At 40.6% G+C, this 16,265-nt stretch overlaps 2 protein-coding genes across 10 annotated transcripts in view; both read right to left on the minus strand.

The window, feature by feature from the left end:
- Positions 1-378: 378 nt before the first annotated feature.
- On the minus strand, positions 379-14,878 carry LOC101487221 (myelin basic protein). Of its 8 annotated transcripts, XM_004566796.6 has the most exons (7): positions 14,626-14,878; positions 8,213-8,317; positions 7,503-7,529; positions 6,880-6,909; positions 5,125-5,208; positions 4,980-4,998; positions 379-1,762 (listed from the first exon to the last, which is right to left on the minus strand). In XM_004566796.6, exons 1-6 carry the CDS (start codon positions 14,743-14,745, stop codon positions 4,996-4,998), a joined length of 369 nt encoding a protein of 122 aa, XP_004566853.1. In that variant the 5' UTR covers positions 14,746-14,878; the 3' UTR covers positions 379-1,762; positions 4,980-4,995. The 8 variants fall into 8 exon arrangements, with proteins under 8 accessions (XP_004566853.1, XP_004566852.1, XP_004566856.1 ...); XM_004566795.6 differs by lacking the exon at positions 4,980-4,998; XM_004566799.6 differs by lacking the exon at positions 6,880-6,909 and having other exon boundaries at positions 5,125-5,199; positions 14,626-14,756.
- LOC101463692 (myelin basic protein) overlaps positions 14,876-16,265 on the minus strand; it is a 49,430-nt gene continuing 48,040 nt past the window's right edge. For both annotated transcript variants that reach the window (XM_076889832.1, XM_024804160.2), the window contains one exon: positions 14,876-15,168. In XM_076889832.1, coding sequence (XP_076745947.1) covers positions 14,879-15,168 — 290 coding nt within the window. In that variant the 3' untranslated portion in view covers positions 14,876-14,878. The remainder of the gene's footprint in view (positions 15,169-16,265) is intronic.

Consider the following 16,265-nt stretch of genomic DNA (forward strand, 5'->3'; position numbering starts at 1 on the left):
ATGAAAGCTGTGGTAAAAAGAATTTCACATGTATCCTCTTGGGGGAAATGCATTCATACTTTCAATGCTCCAGCAAGCTTTTGTACTTCAGTAATTTCAGCATGACATGAAACTGCATATACTCTGTGTGATTACACATGTGCTAGAATAGCGAGCAGGTACTCCATCTGCTCCGGTCATGAGCTCGGAAAGCTTGGCCCAAATAGTGATTACCGAGTGAATCACGAATTTAGACTTAATGGGAAAAAAAAGACTGGCATGTCTTTGTTTGGTGTGACCTTGTTATATCACTTTGTTTCACTGTTTTTTGTTGTTTTGTTTTTTTAAAAGATACATCATTTGCTGCTCTAGACAAAAAGACACACTGCAGTCAGTAGAGCTGGTTTTATATATTTATATATATATATATATATATTTTTTTTTTAAATGTTTTATTCTCAGTTAAGTGGCAGGTCGTGTTTTATTACACATACAGTAATGAGGAGGAAGTTTACATTCATTCTCAGGGTCCTTTCAGAACAAAGAAAAACAACACAGCTCTCAGAAGGCTCAAGCAAACAGGGGGCGGGTGGGGATGCTGCAGATCACACGTGGCTGCTTTTGGAAGATGGATGGAACAGCACAAAACTTCTTCTTTTTCTTGTTTGTTTTTTTACAGAAAACTCACAAATTGTCAAAAAGAACAAAAACACCTCATAATGTGTCATTACAAAGTTAGTTACAGAGCACCTTTTTGAAATTGTGTGTTTTTTATTATCCACATGAAGGAAAAACAGCACATTGTATTTGGTAGTCAGGAGGAAAGGCACTTATTGTTGAGCTTTATTTTTTAATGAATTCAGTTTACAGTATCTGTGCCAAACAGGAGACAGAAGCAATGAGATGAGGAGACTTACAGTACACTAAAGCACTGAAGAAAGGTCTGAATGTGGCATCGTGATTCAGATTCAAGGTTTTAAAAAAGGTGGAAAACTGCACTGTTATGTGTGGACAGGTAGATTAGTCATTATCTCATAGACTGAAAGAGACTACAGGAGAAACTCAATTTAGAAAATTTGGAAACTTTTACAACAAAACTCCAGATTCAGCCTTAGGTCCTATGATGACAAACGCAGATCAACGTACATGTAGGACAGGACGCTTAACTTAAGTGACGTAGACAGCGTGACGAGACAGAAAACCGCTCTTTTCTAAAACAGAAGTCACCCGGTCTTTTCACCCGATCGGCAGACGGCAATGACGGTCAAGTCAGTCGGACTTGCACCGGCCCTAACCTTCAGCTCTCCGGGTCTGCTTCAGTTTTAGCCACCTTGTGTTAGAAAGAAATACATGGAGACATCCACAGAAACCCAAATACACGTAAATATAGAGGGGTGGGGGCGTTCAGGCTGCACATGTGAGCGGCTTCGGGATCAACTTCGGCAAACGGTTCACACCGGTGATGATGACTGCATAGACTTAGCACAATGCAATGCAGGGAAAGGAGGGAGGAGACAGATTGTGTCGCTATCTACCAGCCAAAAGAGTGTTTGGGGCGGTGGGGGGTGGAAAGAAATGAGGGATTTAGTGAGCATTACAGTGTTAACAGAGGTGGAAGGGAAGGTGAGTCTAAGGGATGACTAAGATTTCCTCGTTTTCTTCCTCTCTTTTTTTTTTTTTTTTTTAAACACCCCCCCGTGCTCTTGAACGTCTTCCGTCGTGCTGTTGGAAGGGGCTGTACAGATGGACCTCAGCGTTTGGCTGGAGAAGCACTCCTGCTTCCCTGCATAAGACAAGACACATGATGAAAATGTGCACATGACATGTCGGCTTCAGCACTAAAAGAGAGCCCTCCGGTCATTTTGCACAGAGTGTAATTACAGTATTCACTTAAGCACTTTGCAGACAAATCCACGAATAGATCATTCAGCTAATAACTTCTGAATGAAAAAAACAGCCTTCACTGTGAATGACGGTCATTATAAACCATCAGCCTTGTGAAAAGATAAGCTGCCCAGATAAGTTGCTGTTTCTCTTTTGAATACATGATTTCATCAGCTTTCCCATTAAGCCTGAAATTGACACACATTGATGAATTAACCAACCTTCAGGCTTTTTATCTCCCATACGTTCTCAAACTGAACAATGACCTTAACATTTGCTTGAAAATCTTATTAGCTAAAGTTAAAGTCATAAGCAATGTGTTAAGACCAATGTGTCACCCACCTGCATCTGGAAAACAAACTTCAATACAAGAGCAGTAAATTTAGGTCAGTGTAATGAGTAATATGACAAACTAACCACCTCCTCTGGCCAGTTTCAATTCATTTTTTATATAAATGCATTTATATAACAATGTAGCTGAGATATGCAACTGTTTCCATGGTCTAAGGAGCTTGGAAAGAAAAGCGTTTCACCTCTCATCCGAGAAGCTTCTTCAGTTCTAGGGTCAAATGGTGGAGAGTCCCAGATTTAAGCTCAGTGTATTTCAGACCCAGCAACACACTCAGACAAAAACTGGTTCATCCGAAAGACAAAACTCCAAAACACAAACGTAACAATGTGGTGTAAGCTGTACAGTGCAGCGAGGAATGCCCAGACCTCTACATTGGAGAGCCCAAACAGCCACTTCACAAGCGCATGGCACAACATAGAAGAACCACCTCCACAGGACAAGACTCAGCAGTCCATCTGCACCTACAGGACAAAGGTCACTCTTTCGAGGATGCCAATGTTCACATTTTGGACAGAGAGGACAGATGGTTTGAAGGAGGAGTGAAATAAGCCATTTATGTCCACTGTGAGCGACCATCTTTGAACAGAGGCGGGGGTTTACGACACCAACTCTCTGCCATCTATAATCCAGTTTTGAGATCCCTTCCCAGACGCCTTAACGCCCACTCACATCCTGGGCTATCTGACCTCAGGAAATCACATGATAGGGTGGGGCCAGGTTTCATAATGAGCTCACCTGAAACCCTGGCTGATTGTGACCCACACCCGCTTTCATGCCTTGGCTCATGTGATTACGTAGAGGATCATCAGGGGGTCCTTTTGTCCCTCTGTGGGGGGAAACTCCCACTGGGTTTAAATCTGGGACTCTCCACCATTTGACCTTAGAACTGAAGAAGCTTCTCGGATTAGAGGTGAAACGTCTTCAAGCAACTTAAAGAAGTCCAGACGCTCCTTAGACTACGATGACCTGGATGACTGAGAACCTTCACAGAGATACTGTTTCCATAAAAAAAAAAAAAAAGGATTTAGAATTATGAGAAAGTGTGTCAGAATCTAATATATTTAAGCAATGTTGTGCAATATGGCAAAGCTTCTGATGCTGAAGTAAAAGTGATTATGCAAGTGACAGATGTGAGTTTTAAAATGACACAAAGTAAAAAAAAAAATGTGAACGCCAAACAGAATTGTAAGAAAATGAAACAAAAATAGGGAAAAAGTCTGTGAAAGGTATCAGAAATGTAGTCAGAGTTTGTAAAAGCTGGGGCTCATCCAGCACAGAGGAAACATGAGAGCAGGATAGGTTGAAGATCGTTGGCCAGTTGCAAATACATTTGCTTTGTCATCTTCAAAGCAAAGATTTCCAGTCACCCATTGATTTTCATCCCAAAAACAGTCCAGAGCAGACAGGCTGATTTTATCTCAGAGCTCTCTCTTTACAGACTTTATTGAATTTTTTTTTTTTTTTCCTGTCTCGCTTGTTCTTGTTCGTGCCTGCTACTCTGCCAGAAAAAGCAAGCAGAGCAAAAGGCATAAAGATTATTCAAATGAGACAAATCTTTACAGACTGCAGTAGGAGATAATCCTGCAATGTACAAGGCTTTTTATTCATAAAACAGCGGCTGCTGACTGCTCTAGCCATTTCACATGAAACTCGATATCTGTCCCGAAAGGGAGCGATGGTGTTCGGACTTAAAAAAATATCTTACTTCCATTTGGGCCTTGCTGACATTTATGTGTAGAAATGCTACTGTGACAGCACTAAGTCAACACTAATCAGCCTTATTAGGAAGATTCAAATGGAGCGTCCCAGGAGTGCGTCGCCTCTTGAGCTGTTTACACTCTTGTAGCTCACTGACAACAATTTAGCACTACAGACATGCTGCCCAGGGGAAATTTGAATATCTCTCTACTAGCAGTAATCGCTAAGCTAAATAACAATCTCAGGTACAGTCAGAGTGGCTGGCTAATTAAATCCTGTCAGGAAATAACTAGCAGAGCATGAAGACTCACACTCCTCTTCAAGACGCACCAAAACAAATCTGGTTATTAGGAACTGCTCTGGAGGGGCCGTGAAGGCAGCAATGTGAAGCTGATGGTGAAAATATAAATGATGGTGAATATAATTTTTTTTTTAACATAACAGAAACATGCAATCAGCCAGTGCTAATCTATGGGATACGCATTAGTACAGACTTGGAACATTATTGCTGTGTGTCTATGTGACATTCATTAAAATTTTCTCAGCTTCTTTATTATTTTTGCATCAGTTCTCTCATCTGTTTGTAAATTACCTGCGTCTTAAACACCAGAGAATCACACAATAAAACACATTAACAGATGGAGGCAGCGGGAGATCAGCAGCTCCTGTGCAGCTCCTATATTTTGGCTGCTAATGTGTTTTTTGTGCCAGTTAATACATTCCCGAACACAAAAAAAGGACTAAACTAAACTAAACACTGTATTGCTTGTCACATGATTAATGCCAGACCTTATTTTGTAACAGCATAAAAAAGGGGTTATATTATAAGCATTAGAAATAGTCCCAGCGAACCCTCATCAAAAGTGGATCTTCTGCATGATTATATCAGCGCTGGCGTAAAGCTTGTAGCGTGCACGATGAACAATTTTGTGTCTAAAAGCCTCTTATTATTCTGCTGCTGCCTGCTTTAGCAATGACATTACAATGGCTTCTAAGGATATCAATGCTGAACAAACGAGCAGCGACTCAAACTCAAGTATCCCTCCACCAAGTATCGGTTACTCACTCTGCTGCTGATATTATCACTGTGGCAAAGAAGAAGACAAGGCACGGAGAGGGATTAAGGAGAATCATTTTCTGTTTGCATTACTAGTGAAGAAAATCAGCATGAAGAAACAGAGAAATCAGTGTGATTTTATTTATTTTTTTACCATTTTGAAGATCCTAGTCAGGGTGCCTTTGCCGTCCCCTGCACTGGCCTTCTTGCCTTTAGCAGACTGTGACTTCTGGGGGCCCTGGCAGTGGGAGGGAAGAATTAAAGTGTGTTAAAGGACTCTGCAGAAAGCTCAGCCATCTCTTAATCCTCTGATAGAGAGCCCTGAAGAAATTTCCAGCCCAGCATATGACAATGATAAATTCAGAGTTACAAGGGATGGTTTTCTTTGTGACAGATTGGTGTGCTTTCCAAAAATTGTGTAAATGTTTGCAGAATATGCTGCAATCCGCTGGTGAGGTTTTCATCCAAATATTTGAATTATGCATAAAACCATCAAGCAGCATATCCAGTTTTTGCTGATTATTTGAATGTCATTTCTTCTGTTTGATAAATAGAAGAGGACCATTCGTATCATCATAGGTGTTGACATTTAAAACTGCCCTGCATTGATGGATCGGTGTGCCTTTTAAAAACACCCCAAGTGCTAATTGTTAATCAGCATAATCAGTGTTTCAATCTGGTAATATTTCAGACACTAGGATGAAAGTCCTTGGACATTCTTTTCAAGTAGGTGTAAAAATGTAATCAACCCAACATACTGAGGACTGCTCTGAGAAAAGCAGTTAGGGACCGTCTGAAAATTACAGCAGGGAGCTGAGCTTAAATTAGGCTGTCCTCGCAACACATTCAAATCCTTTTACTCCATTGCCTTTATTCATGTACCACCCTTATGACACTTGACACATGATAAAAACAAAAACAAAGGCTTTTTCTAAAAGTGTAATTAAGCACTTTATTAGGTGCACCTTGCTACCAATAGTCAGGCAGTTTGTGGTGTTTAAACCAGGGGTCTCGAACACCAGGCCTTGAAGGCTGGTGGGCTGCAGGTTTTAGATGTCAGCACACCTGAATCAAATGATTAGTTCATTATCAGGCCTCTAGAGAACTTCAGGACATGTTGAGGAGGTAATTCAGCCATTTAAATCAGCTCTGTTGGATCAAGGAGACATCTAAAACCTGCAGGACACAAGCCAGCGAGGCCTGGTTCGAGACCCCTGGTTTAAACAATGCCCAGTTGGTACTAAAGGGCCCAAAATGCACCAAGAAAATATTCCTCACATCATTAGACCATCACAAGCCTGAACCAGTTTTAGGTGTGCCTAATAATGTAGCTGGTGAGTATACTTGTGTAATAAATAACTATTTAAACAAATTTGAATACTCGTCTACCTCGGGTCCAAAGAACAACTTCATTCTCTCCCTTGCCAGTAATTTCTGCACAGCCCCTAAGCAAGTCTGCTTTTTCACTTTTACCCACAGTCATCCTGCTGCTGCTTCACATACATGATGGAGACATTAAATTAAATGCTTGCCAAATGAAGCAGAAGGCGGCCTCGCTTCAGTCGTTCTCAAAGTAATTTCGGAAATGCAACAAGGATGATGAAGAGGAGTAGGCCTGTGTTATCATGGATGCACAATATGCGCACATGATGTGGATGAGTCGGGCTGCGAGGTCACCAAATGGAACTGATATACTTTGAAAATGGACTTAAGTCAAGGAAGGAAATGAGGGCATTATCGCTGATGTATGGACAGATTATGAAGGCTTAAGTGGATGATGGAGAGTAAATGGAAAGAGAGCCACAGGCATCATGCTGAAGGCAGTTTGAGAAGATGAACTCAGCTTCCTTCAAGTTTAATTAGGCATGATACCTCCATTTGGATTTTTTTTGTGTTTTAAACCACCTACCAGGCCTATCTTGGCTGCTAGTCCTCTCCACTGGGTGTGTAGAGAAGCGAAAGACAAAGACAAGAGATAGGAGAGAGAGGAGACAAATAGCAAAAAAAGGGTGTCTTACTCAGTGCAAAGGCGGGATGGGAAGGAGAGGAGGCAGGTAGGAGAGTCCATCCAGAGGGAAGGAGGGGAGTCACAGGGTCACAGAGGGGAAGGCAGGTGCACAGGAGGTGCAAAGGGAGGTAGAGGAAGGAGGAGCAAGGCAGATGCTCACATCGAAAAGAGCACAAATTTAGTGACATTTAGCAAGGAAAGCATTGCCCACAAAGCATAAAGCTGCACATATATGTTCCCCAAGGCTGTTTCTGCACATTTACACATCTCATCTGTATTTACTGTTTCAACTGATGCTCAACGAGTTGACCTTTACTACCTGAAACTGATTCTATTAGAAAACAATAAATAAAATATTACATTTTTAAAAAATGTACCTTTATTCAGACCTTATGATACACCATAAAGATACACCAGCCATCCTCTTAACTGCTTATGCACGTTAGGGTCTGTAGCCTATCGCAGCTGTCATTTCGAATCAAACATAAATGCAGAATCCTTTTAACAAAGTAAGAAAGACTCACCCTAGACTTGGGAGGGGCAGGGGACACCTGAAGAAGAGTTAATGACAGAAGGTAAGAAGGTTTTCACAGAGCGGTGGCCTGTTCCCGCCACTTGAATCGTTCATCACGTATAACGGCGAGCATATTAACGTCGACCTCAGCAAATGAGACGGTTCCAATTAAATAAACAGATCTTGTGACTACAAAATGCCATAATTGATAAAAAGGCGAATAGCCAATAAGAATTGGCACTTTATGTCGCGAGATGCTAAACGCACAATCTGGTCCACCAACCAGCAGCTGGCACTGTTCGATAAGTCCCACAATGGGGTGCAAAGACTGTTAACTGCAAGAACTTCTATTAAAGGCGATTACTTTGATTACTTTTAGGCGATTATCTTGATTTACTTTCTGTATCATACAAGTCCCTAAATCAAAGCGGGGTTTTCTCATGACATTTTCAACACCACCACTTCTGCAGTGTCATCAAATCGCTGCAAGGACTCAACTTTGTTTGACTCAACGTTATTTGACTCATTCTTCACGACGCAGGCGGAAAAGGCTTTTAGTTAGAGACCAAAGGAAGTAATAGGAGAGTAAAGACACAAATACTGAATAACAATGGAAGAAAAGCCCACGCTGACAAAAAACATGTCTGACTCAATGTGAAATGTCTGGTGTGAGAGGATATGAGTGTTTCTAAGGTACAGTTCACTTTAGGGATTACTCACAATCGTGCGGAAGAAATGGACCACGGCGTTCTCGGCCCCGCGCTTACGTGGGGAAGTTGCAGAAGCTTTCTGAGGGCCCGGGGAGAGAGCGCCTCGGAAAGAGCCCTGGAAAAAAAAGGGAAGGAAGCATAACAGTAATATGGCTTCACTGACCTTTACTCAGTGTCGCTAATAGTAAATGTCAGCAAGGTTGGGATTTCATGAATCTCTAATTTAGCCAATTGAAAATAATGTCACATATGGTGTTAACTACCTGAAACATGACTAATTTTAGTTTTAATTTTAGAGTGTTTCATAATGGACAGTGCTGCTGCATCAAGGTGTGAATGTCTTCACTCCTGAAAGTCGCGGTGTATTCAGAAGTGGCTGATGATATCATTGTGCAAAATCGTTGCACGTCACCTCATAACCTTTAGGGGCAAAACCTCTAGCCACAAGCTATTCAAAACAAAAATGGTACAAATGAGCTGTTGGAGTTGTCTGTGTTCTCCTGTCAAAGGGTTGATGTCAAAAATAAAGAGTAATTATCATCCCAAAGTAGAATTAAATGCAGCTAATTGCTTTAAAGTCATGCTTTAAAGGGTACATCGAGGTGACTTTTTATGCCTGTGTGAGAACTGTGGTGCATTTAAAATATTTAACTGATGGAAACATCACGGGGACACAAAAAGGTGGCAGGTGAAATGCATAAAACTAACACAAATAGCGGCAATAAGCAGCAACCCAGAGAAAAAGGAACAAAATTCATTTCCACCTACTCACTGTGTGCTAATGTTAGTGCGTTGATCAGTTTCAGTGACCCTACTAATGTAACAGGAAAACCTCTGTATGTGTGTGTGTGTGTGTGTGGGAGAGGAGGATTCACATCCATTACCTCACATCAAAGAACCTTAAGGTAACCAAAGGGGGAAAACTTTACTGCCAACACCATTACGCAATCTGAGAGCCATCTGGTGTCACACACACTAACTTTAATGGGTTTTGTTTTAAAAAAAAAAAAAAAAAAAAAGAAAAAAAAGAAAAAAGAAAGAAAAAATGTAAAATTACAATAAAAACTTCCCAGAAACAGGGACGCCCTGTTTTTTTCTTGCATTTCCTCAGTGATGTCTTTGTGTGCTCTCTGCTGCTTCAGTGCTGACCCTTTAATGCTTATGTGTGAGTGGAGGTGTGAATGAAAAAAGTTGAGGAATTCGAGTGATCTCGGTGACTGAGAGGAGAAGAAAAAGTAAAAATTGGCAGGATTTTTGTTGCTATATCCTCATTTTCTGTCAGTTGCCCCCTTTGAGGAGAGTAAATCCTTTTCCTTTCTCTGTTTTGCTCTCTTCCATTTTCTTTATCATTTGGTGAAACATGTGCATAATAACTTCTGTAACTGCTCCTGTGAGTGCTTCATCTACATTTCAAATGAATATTACACATTAGTTTTGAGAAGACAAAAAAAAACAAACAAAAAAAAAAAAAAAACAGGGGGCGGGGTCGTCCATTAGTGCCTCTCCTGCTGTTAATGGAGCCATTCGACTCTTGAGCAAATGATATGGAGGCATTAAAACCAAGTTCCTGCAGTGGTTCTGTTCAGCTTCTGGAACTACTTTTTAAACTTAATTGGCATCTGAAAGAGAGGGCGGTTGCAATCACTGATAGCTTTATGTCTGAAGAGAAACGACATCAAGCAAGCAGGTGTGACGGAGTTTTTTTGGATTTGTGTGCTGCTTTCATTTAAGTGCCTGCTAAAGTTCCTTGAGATTTTAGCTCTTTGTGCCAGCCACTTTTCATGTTAAATACCTACATGTTTTTCTATTTCCATTCCTTAATTGAGACTGCACTGAGCTGCCATTATTGTTTTAATGAAATAGTTTGACATTTGTCAAATATACTCATGTTTATTTGTCGAGTCTTCAGAGCTCTAATTCATGCTAACTATGGCGATGTAGTTAAGAGACTACTAGCTTAGCACAAAGACTACCATGACAGTTTGAGGACTACAACAACTGTTTACTCGAGTTTTCAGTTTTGTTAGCTGGGCTAACATTATGTAAATTCAACCGTAAATTTTCATCTCTTTTGTAGCCTCTTCACCAGTCTACAACCATGCAATTTTGGCTCCCCCTTACCGGTTTTGTAGTGACTAAGCAAGGCAGCCATTTATGCAGCAGAAGCAGGTCGATGTTAGCCCGTTAGCTAGCAGCAAACCTAGCTTAATCCTGCAATAAAGTGGTCACTTGTCAAGAGCTTCATTACTTCTTTACGTTTTGTCATTATTGCCTATCCTGCCTTTAATAAGACTTACAAATATTCTATAATAGACTGTCTCTTTTTACCTATGAAATTATAAATGTGACTGGCACCTTACAAGATAACTGGTTACCATATCAAAACTAACCATATCAACAATAAAGTTAATATTTGGTTATTTGTAATTTGTAACTTACAAATTGTATTTTCTTTTTAAATTGTCAACCCACTGTGGTTATCACTTAGTACTCCGTGTAGCCTATGCAGTTTTTTTTTTTCTTGTTTTAGAGCAACCAAAGTTGCAAGTAGCGTAGCATTCATTTGAATGTGGTTCCAAGTTTTGGGGAACATTTATTATTCATTTTAAATTCCAATAATGATCAGTATTACTATAATTTCACCACATTTAAAATTATAACCCACTTGTTTTTTAACTTAGCGGAGGTAAGAGCTGGAGGTAAACCAGCTACAGTAGCTACTACTAACAAAAAAACAAACAAGCCCAAAACAGAACAAACACATTTTTAAAGTCAAAATTACTTGTATTCAATAATCATTAGTCATAGTCAATAATACCAATTAATAGCAATACAAGACAATTTGTTTTTGTTTGTTTTAATTGAAACATCTTCAGTCCTTCCTCCCACCTCATGCTTTTCCACACACACACTTCCATTATTAGATTGATTATATTTGCTAAGTGGTGCATAACCCAAACACACAGAGGAAACATTTGAAATGCTTGTACATTCCCCCCCCCCCGCCGGCCAATCTCCTCAAAAGACAGCATTTGTTTTTAGTCTGCAGTAAGTTACTGTGCCACAGTGGCCGACTTGTTTCTTGGTCTTATAGTGCTGAACATAAACTTCTGTTTTCAATCAGCTTTAGGTAATCACTGAACTCAGCTCTGTTGTATTATCTTTTAATTTCATCTTCAGACTCATACAAACAATTCAATCCAGTTATCCATTACTTAGCTCCAAGTAGAAATAAAAAGTAGATCAGCTTTCCAATAACGCCTCATATTTATATGACTGACTGAACAGTTAAATATAGTATCTTGTCTTCTGGCTCAGCCTTTACAACCAAAAAGTATAGTTTAACATGATTTTTTTCCACCCTTATTTCCCCTCTGATCTGCAGTAAATACGAGTTGAACAGTTGTTAGAGCAGTTAAAATAATTTATTGCACTTAGAACTAGAAAGAGACATTGAGCCAAACACAGTTAAAACAAAAACAATGCGCTGATGTTGTTAAAGAGTTTTAATCAAGCAAATATCCAAAAAGCTTAAACAGGATCAGGTTAGGAACAGATCACCGGTCACAGCAGATACAGTTATTACAAAGGCATTACACAGCAGTGGATTATTGCTGGGCCACTGTTGTTTTAAATAAAATCTCAGACTGGATCATGGATCACATGAGAACCTGAGGTGAGCAAAGCAATGAGACAGGGGGTCGCAGAGCCCCTCTCCCCCATCCCAAGACACTGGCATTTAAGAGTCCTCAAAACATTGGGCTCCAACTGTGAGCTGTCCTGTAAAAAGCCTGACACTACTCCTGCACTAGAATATGACTCACTATGCATGTCATTCAGAAAATTAGGAGGCAAATTAAGACTTCATAATTATTCTCAGTTCTTTATGAGTCTTCATTTCTGCTTGAATAGCTAATGCTCATGCAAACGTAATTTTCTATCCAATTAGCACATCATTATCCCTGTTTGAAATAATCAAATCCCGTTACTATTCAGATGCAGATTAACTGCAGCTGTATTGTGTCCTAAGACCTGAGTTGGTTTTTTATGGCGTCTTCTCACAACTTTAGACTACTTGGGGACGGTCTTTATATCTTCTCAAAGCCCCGACTCAGGTTTAGATTGAAAAATATGTAAATAAATCAGACAGAAAGAACATTAATAAGCACGAGGGATCAGTGTGCAATAGACTCCACATCTGCCGGTATGAAAACAATTCAACTCTACTGAAATAAGCATGCATATTCACAATCCAACGAGAAACACTGAGACAATCTGTCTTACTAATACTGCAGCCCGCAAATCAAAGTATGCATCAGGAACGTCTGTGGAGAATCTGTGCACACAGACTAGATACTGAGATTCAAAAATATCTGTCTTTAAGAGGAAATCTTTCTGGAAAAATAAATGTTTGCAGCCAAAAATTAGTGCAGGTTTTTTTTTTTTTTTTTCCTGTGTTGTTTGTTTTGCTAGAGGCAACAGAGGTGAGACCAACCTATCATTTATTTGAGATGTGAGCACTCGTTCATTTGAAGGCAAATCCTCGGTGAACACATAAATATATATTTATAGTTTGTCTTTTGTAGACTCGCCATCAATACGAGAAACAAGATACAATTTCATGGCCACGGCAAAAATGAGAGAAACCGAACAAACACGGCAGCGAATTAAGAGCTGACATTACATGAACGCTTCATAATTTGTTCTGTCGACACGTTCCCTTAATTTATTTTCCAAAGTAAAATAATGTCTGATCAGCTGAACAGGCTAGGGAAAAAAAAAAGAACTGTGATATATATATAGATATATATAGATATATATATATATAAAACCCCATTTTATCCTGAATCTTACACTGAAAACAATTTCATGGCTGGCATAAGGCAAAGGGAAAAATGCATATTTTCATGTTGTTCAATGATTTCTCTGCAATTATTATGTGCCAAAGCACTCTGATTAGCACTCTGCGGGGTTAGAAGAGCTTTACAAAAGGAAAAAGCATACAATCAGAGAGATATTGTTGCCCCCAGGAATAAGCTCGCCATACCATATGATTCCTTTCAAACTATTATCATGTTTTCAGACAGCTGTCACAGTGAGTAGACGTGACTCGTGATGGATCATACAGATCAAGCGCACTTCCATTCCTTCTTTCTCAGAGAACTACATTGCAGGCTCAGCTTGCTGCAGTAGCATCATCAAGACAAGCAGATATACTCAGCGCTGTGTGGTAAACTCTCTGCGCTCATAAACCAGATTAGGTGCTGAAGCTTGGAATTTTCTATTTCGTCACCACCTCCAGAGGGCATCGCTGAATGGACCGAAAGCGAGTGGAGCCGGCTGAGCTGTGGCAACGCTGCCAAGACTGGTGCCAGGAGAATAAATGGAACATTTGCTATCACAAATGTTCAGACTATTGGCAGGCACTATAGCAACATATATAAAAAAAATGTTGTTGTTGTTTTTTGTTTTAAAATGGGATTTTCTTTCTCTCTTTCTTAATTTTTTGAACAAAGTGGGCCTCACAGGAATACTGTTAAAGATTTGCTACTGTTCATAAAGGAGGTCATCTCAACAACATCGGAGTACATGGTTATTAGAAAGCAGCGCAGGCTCAGATGCTTCATAATCGCTCGCCTGCCAGACAAGCCTGTTCTTTCTTAACAGGATGCAGACTTGTATATTCCCAAACCTGGGATGATATTAAGCTCCTACACTAATATACTTATTTATATGCTAATACACTGTACATGTACTACTTGTTTGATCAGTTGTAGCATCATTTCATCCTCAACTTTGAAAGTGACTTAGCAGACTGTGGCAACGTGCAAACAGTAGTGAAGTACCTCCCTGTGGCTCGTTTATCAAATTATAGCTTAAAAATTTTTTTTACATACAAGGAGGTGAATTTCCCAGCTTATCATCACCATCATTGCAAAAAGTACCTGAACTGAGCTGTTCTCCAGTTTGACAAACGTTCCAATTAACAACAAGCTTAATGACAGCAACATGTGAAACACTATAACGTTACATCTAGAGATATTAGATCTGACTGAAGAGGAAAATGTTATTAATGTCAGTACCATTCAAATAAACAGAATAAAGAAATATTCTTAAATGGGTCAAAATCACAGCGTCTTTAGAATTAAAACAAAAAAACAAAACGAAGAAAATAACCCCCGCCCAAAGTCATTATCCAGTGTCGATTCAGGATCAGCCAGGTAATGTGAATCGCATGACAATGTCAGACTTTGGTTTAACATAAAATCAACAGTAAAACCAACACTATTATACATGACAGATATCTGACAACAGATTCTAACAATGTGTGTTAGCGAATCACAAGTAACAAGTGGTTCTGGGAGCCACTCTGCAGAACAAACTAAGGTACATAAGAAGGACTGAATCTCTTGGTTTCCTCACCTTGCCCTTCCTCTTCTTGTCCCCTCCAAAGAACTTTCCAATCTGATCCAGGAGGCCGGGGTTCTTCTTCCTCCGACCCAGGCCGAAGGCGGCCTGTGCAGAGCTGCTTGCGGATGCCATGGTTGTATTAGCAGTTGGTATTACGCTTGTGTTTGTCAAATGTGGGGTTCTTGCGTCTCTCTTAAATGAGAGCCGACAGAGGAGGAAAAAGAAAAAAATAGAGGAAAGGGAGGGGAGGAAAAAAAAAGCTAGCCTAATCTAGGTCCTGTTCTTGGCTCTCCGACCCGCACTCTGAAGCCGCTCCGCTGTGCTCCTGGATGGTCTGCAGCTCGTCCGATTCGGAGGGTCGGTCTTTGAAGGTGTTGTCCTCTCGGCCCGGGGCATCTCGGGAGAAGAGGCGGACCAGGTGGGGGCGTGGTGTGGCAGCGTCAGGGTCAGCTGTACTGGCGGGGCTCCAACACTGGTGGGGGTCTGTGGAGTCAGTCACCGCTGGCTTCTCCGAGACGCAGCCATTGTTCTGGTTTGCATCTGCCTCACTCAGGCCTGCGCGAGAAACAACAAGGGTCATCTATGGGCTTGGGCCTGCATGGCACACAACAAACCCAGAGCAGCACAATGGCTTCTTTTGATGAGAGCAGGGCCTTCCTGCTGCAGCGAAGACCAACAGAGCTAATACAATTTACATGTTAGCTGCAATGAAACCAACCAGTGAGCTGGAAAAGGTGTGAATGAGACATGAGTAACTGAAAGATGTTCAGTAAGTTAACTACTCCCTTCTCAGGGGCTCTTACCACATTGTGGGCTCTACTTGTATGCTGTAGTAGGTGGGATCACTAGTTTTGACTCAAACACAAGTAATTAGACTCTTGATTTTTATTTTTATTTTGCAATAATTCAACTATTTCACTTTACAAGAGCAGTTTTAAAACAATCACTCTGAAACTTGACAATGGCAACGGATTATCTTCCCATCGTGGCACTTTTTCGCTTCAACTCAGGGGCGGCTCTACGGGGGGCAATCCCCCTCCCCCCTGCTGTAGAGCCTTGCCCCCCCCCCACACACTCTCTGAATCGTCCACTTTGACAGCTATCCGTTAAACTGGCCAGCTCCCACAGCAGAGGACATCCAGTGCATTCCTCCGTCCAAAACAATACGCACACTGTACTGACAGAAATGGTGTAGCACTACACCAGAGAATCTGCATGCTAATGCTGGCTGAAACAGTGGTCTTTTGTCACAGCTGCATAGTTATTACAAATAAACAAAGGGCCCACTGTCACTAAAATAACTCCTATAAGTATGGATTTTCAGCCCGATGCACGGTGACACTTATCCGATTTAGGACCCGAGAGCTACCAGGCTGCTGGCTGTGGGTATAGAGCAAGTTTGGATCTAGTCTATGCAGAAGTTAAGCTTTGATTTACCACAATTTTAGGTGGAATTACTTCTACAGAAACACATCCAATGAATCTTCTTTTCTTCTGGAAGATTTACATCTCGTGAATCACTTAAAGATCAATTGAAAGATGGGTCATTCCATCATCCATTATTCCGCCTATTTTAACAAGCCAATACTCAGACATTTATTGATGTATCCGTCCCAAATTACAGATCCTGATTAATTATAATGGTAACAAAG

The sequence above is a fragment of the Maylandia zebra genome, linkage group LG11, assembly GCF_041146795.1.
Source record: "Maylandia zebra isolate NMK-2024a linkage group LG11, Mzebra_GT3a, whole genome shotgun sequence".
In the NCBI taxonomy this organism is placed as follows: Eukaryota; Metazoa; Chordata; class Actinopteri; order Cichliformes; family Cichlidae; genus Maylandia; species Maylandia zebra.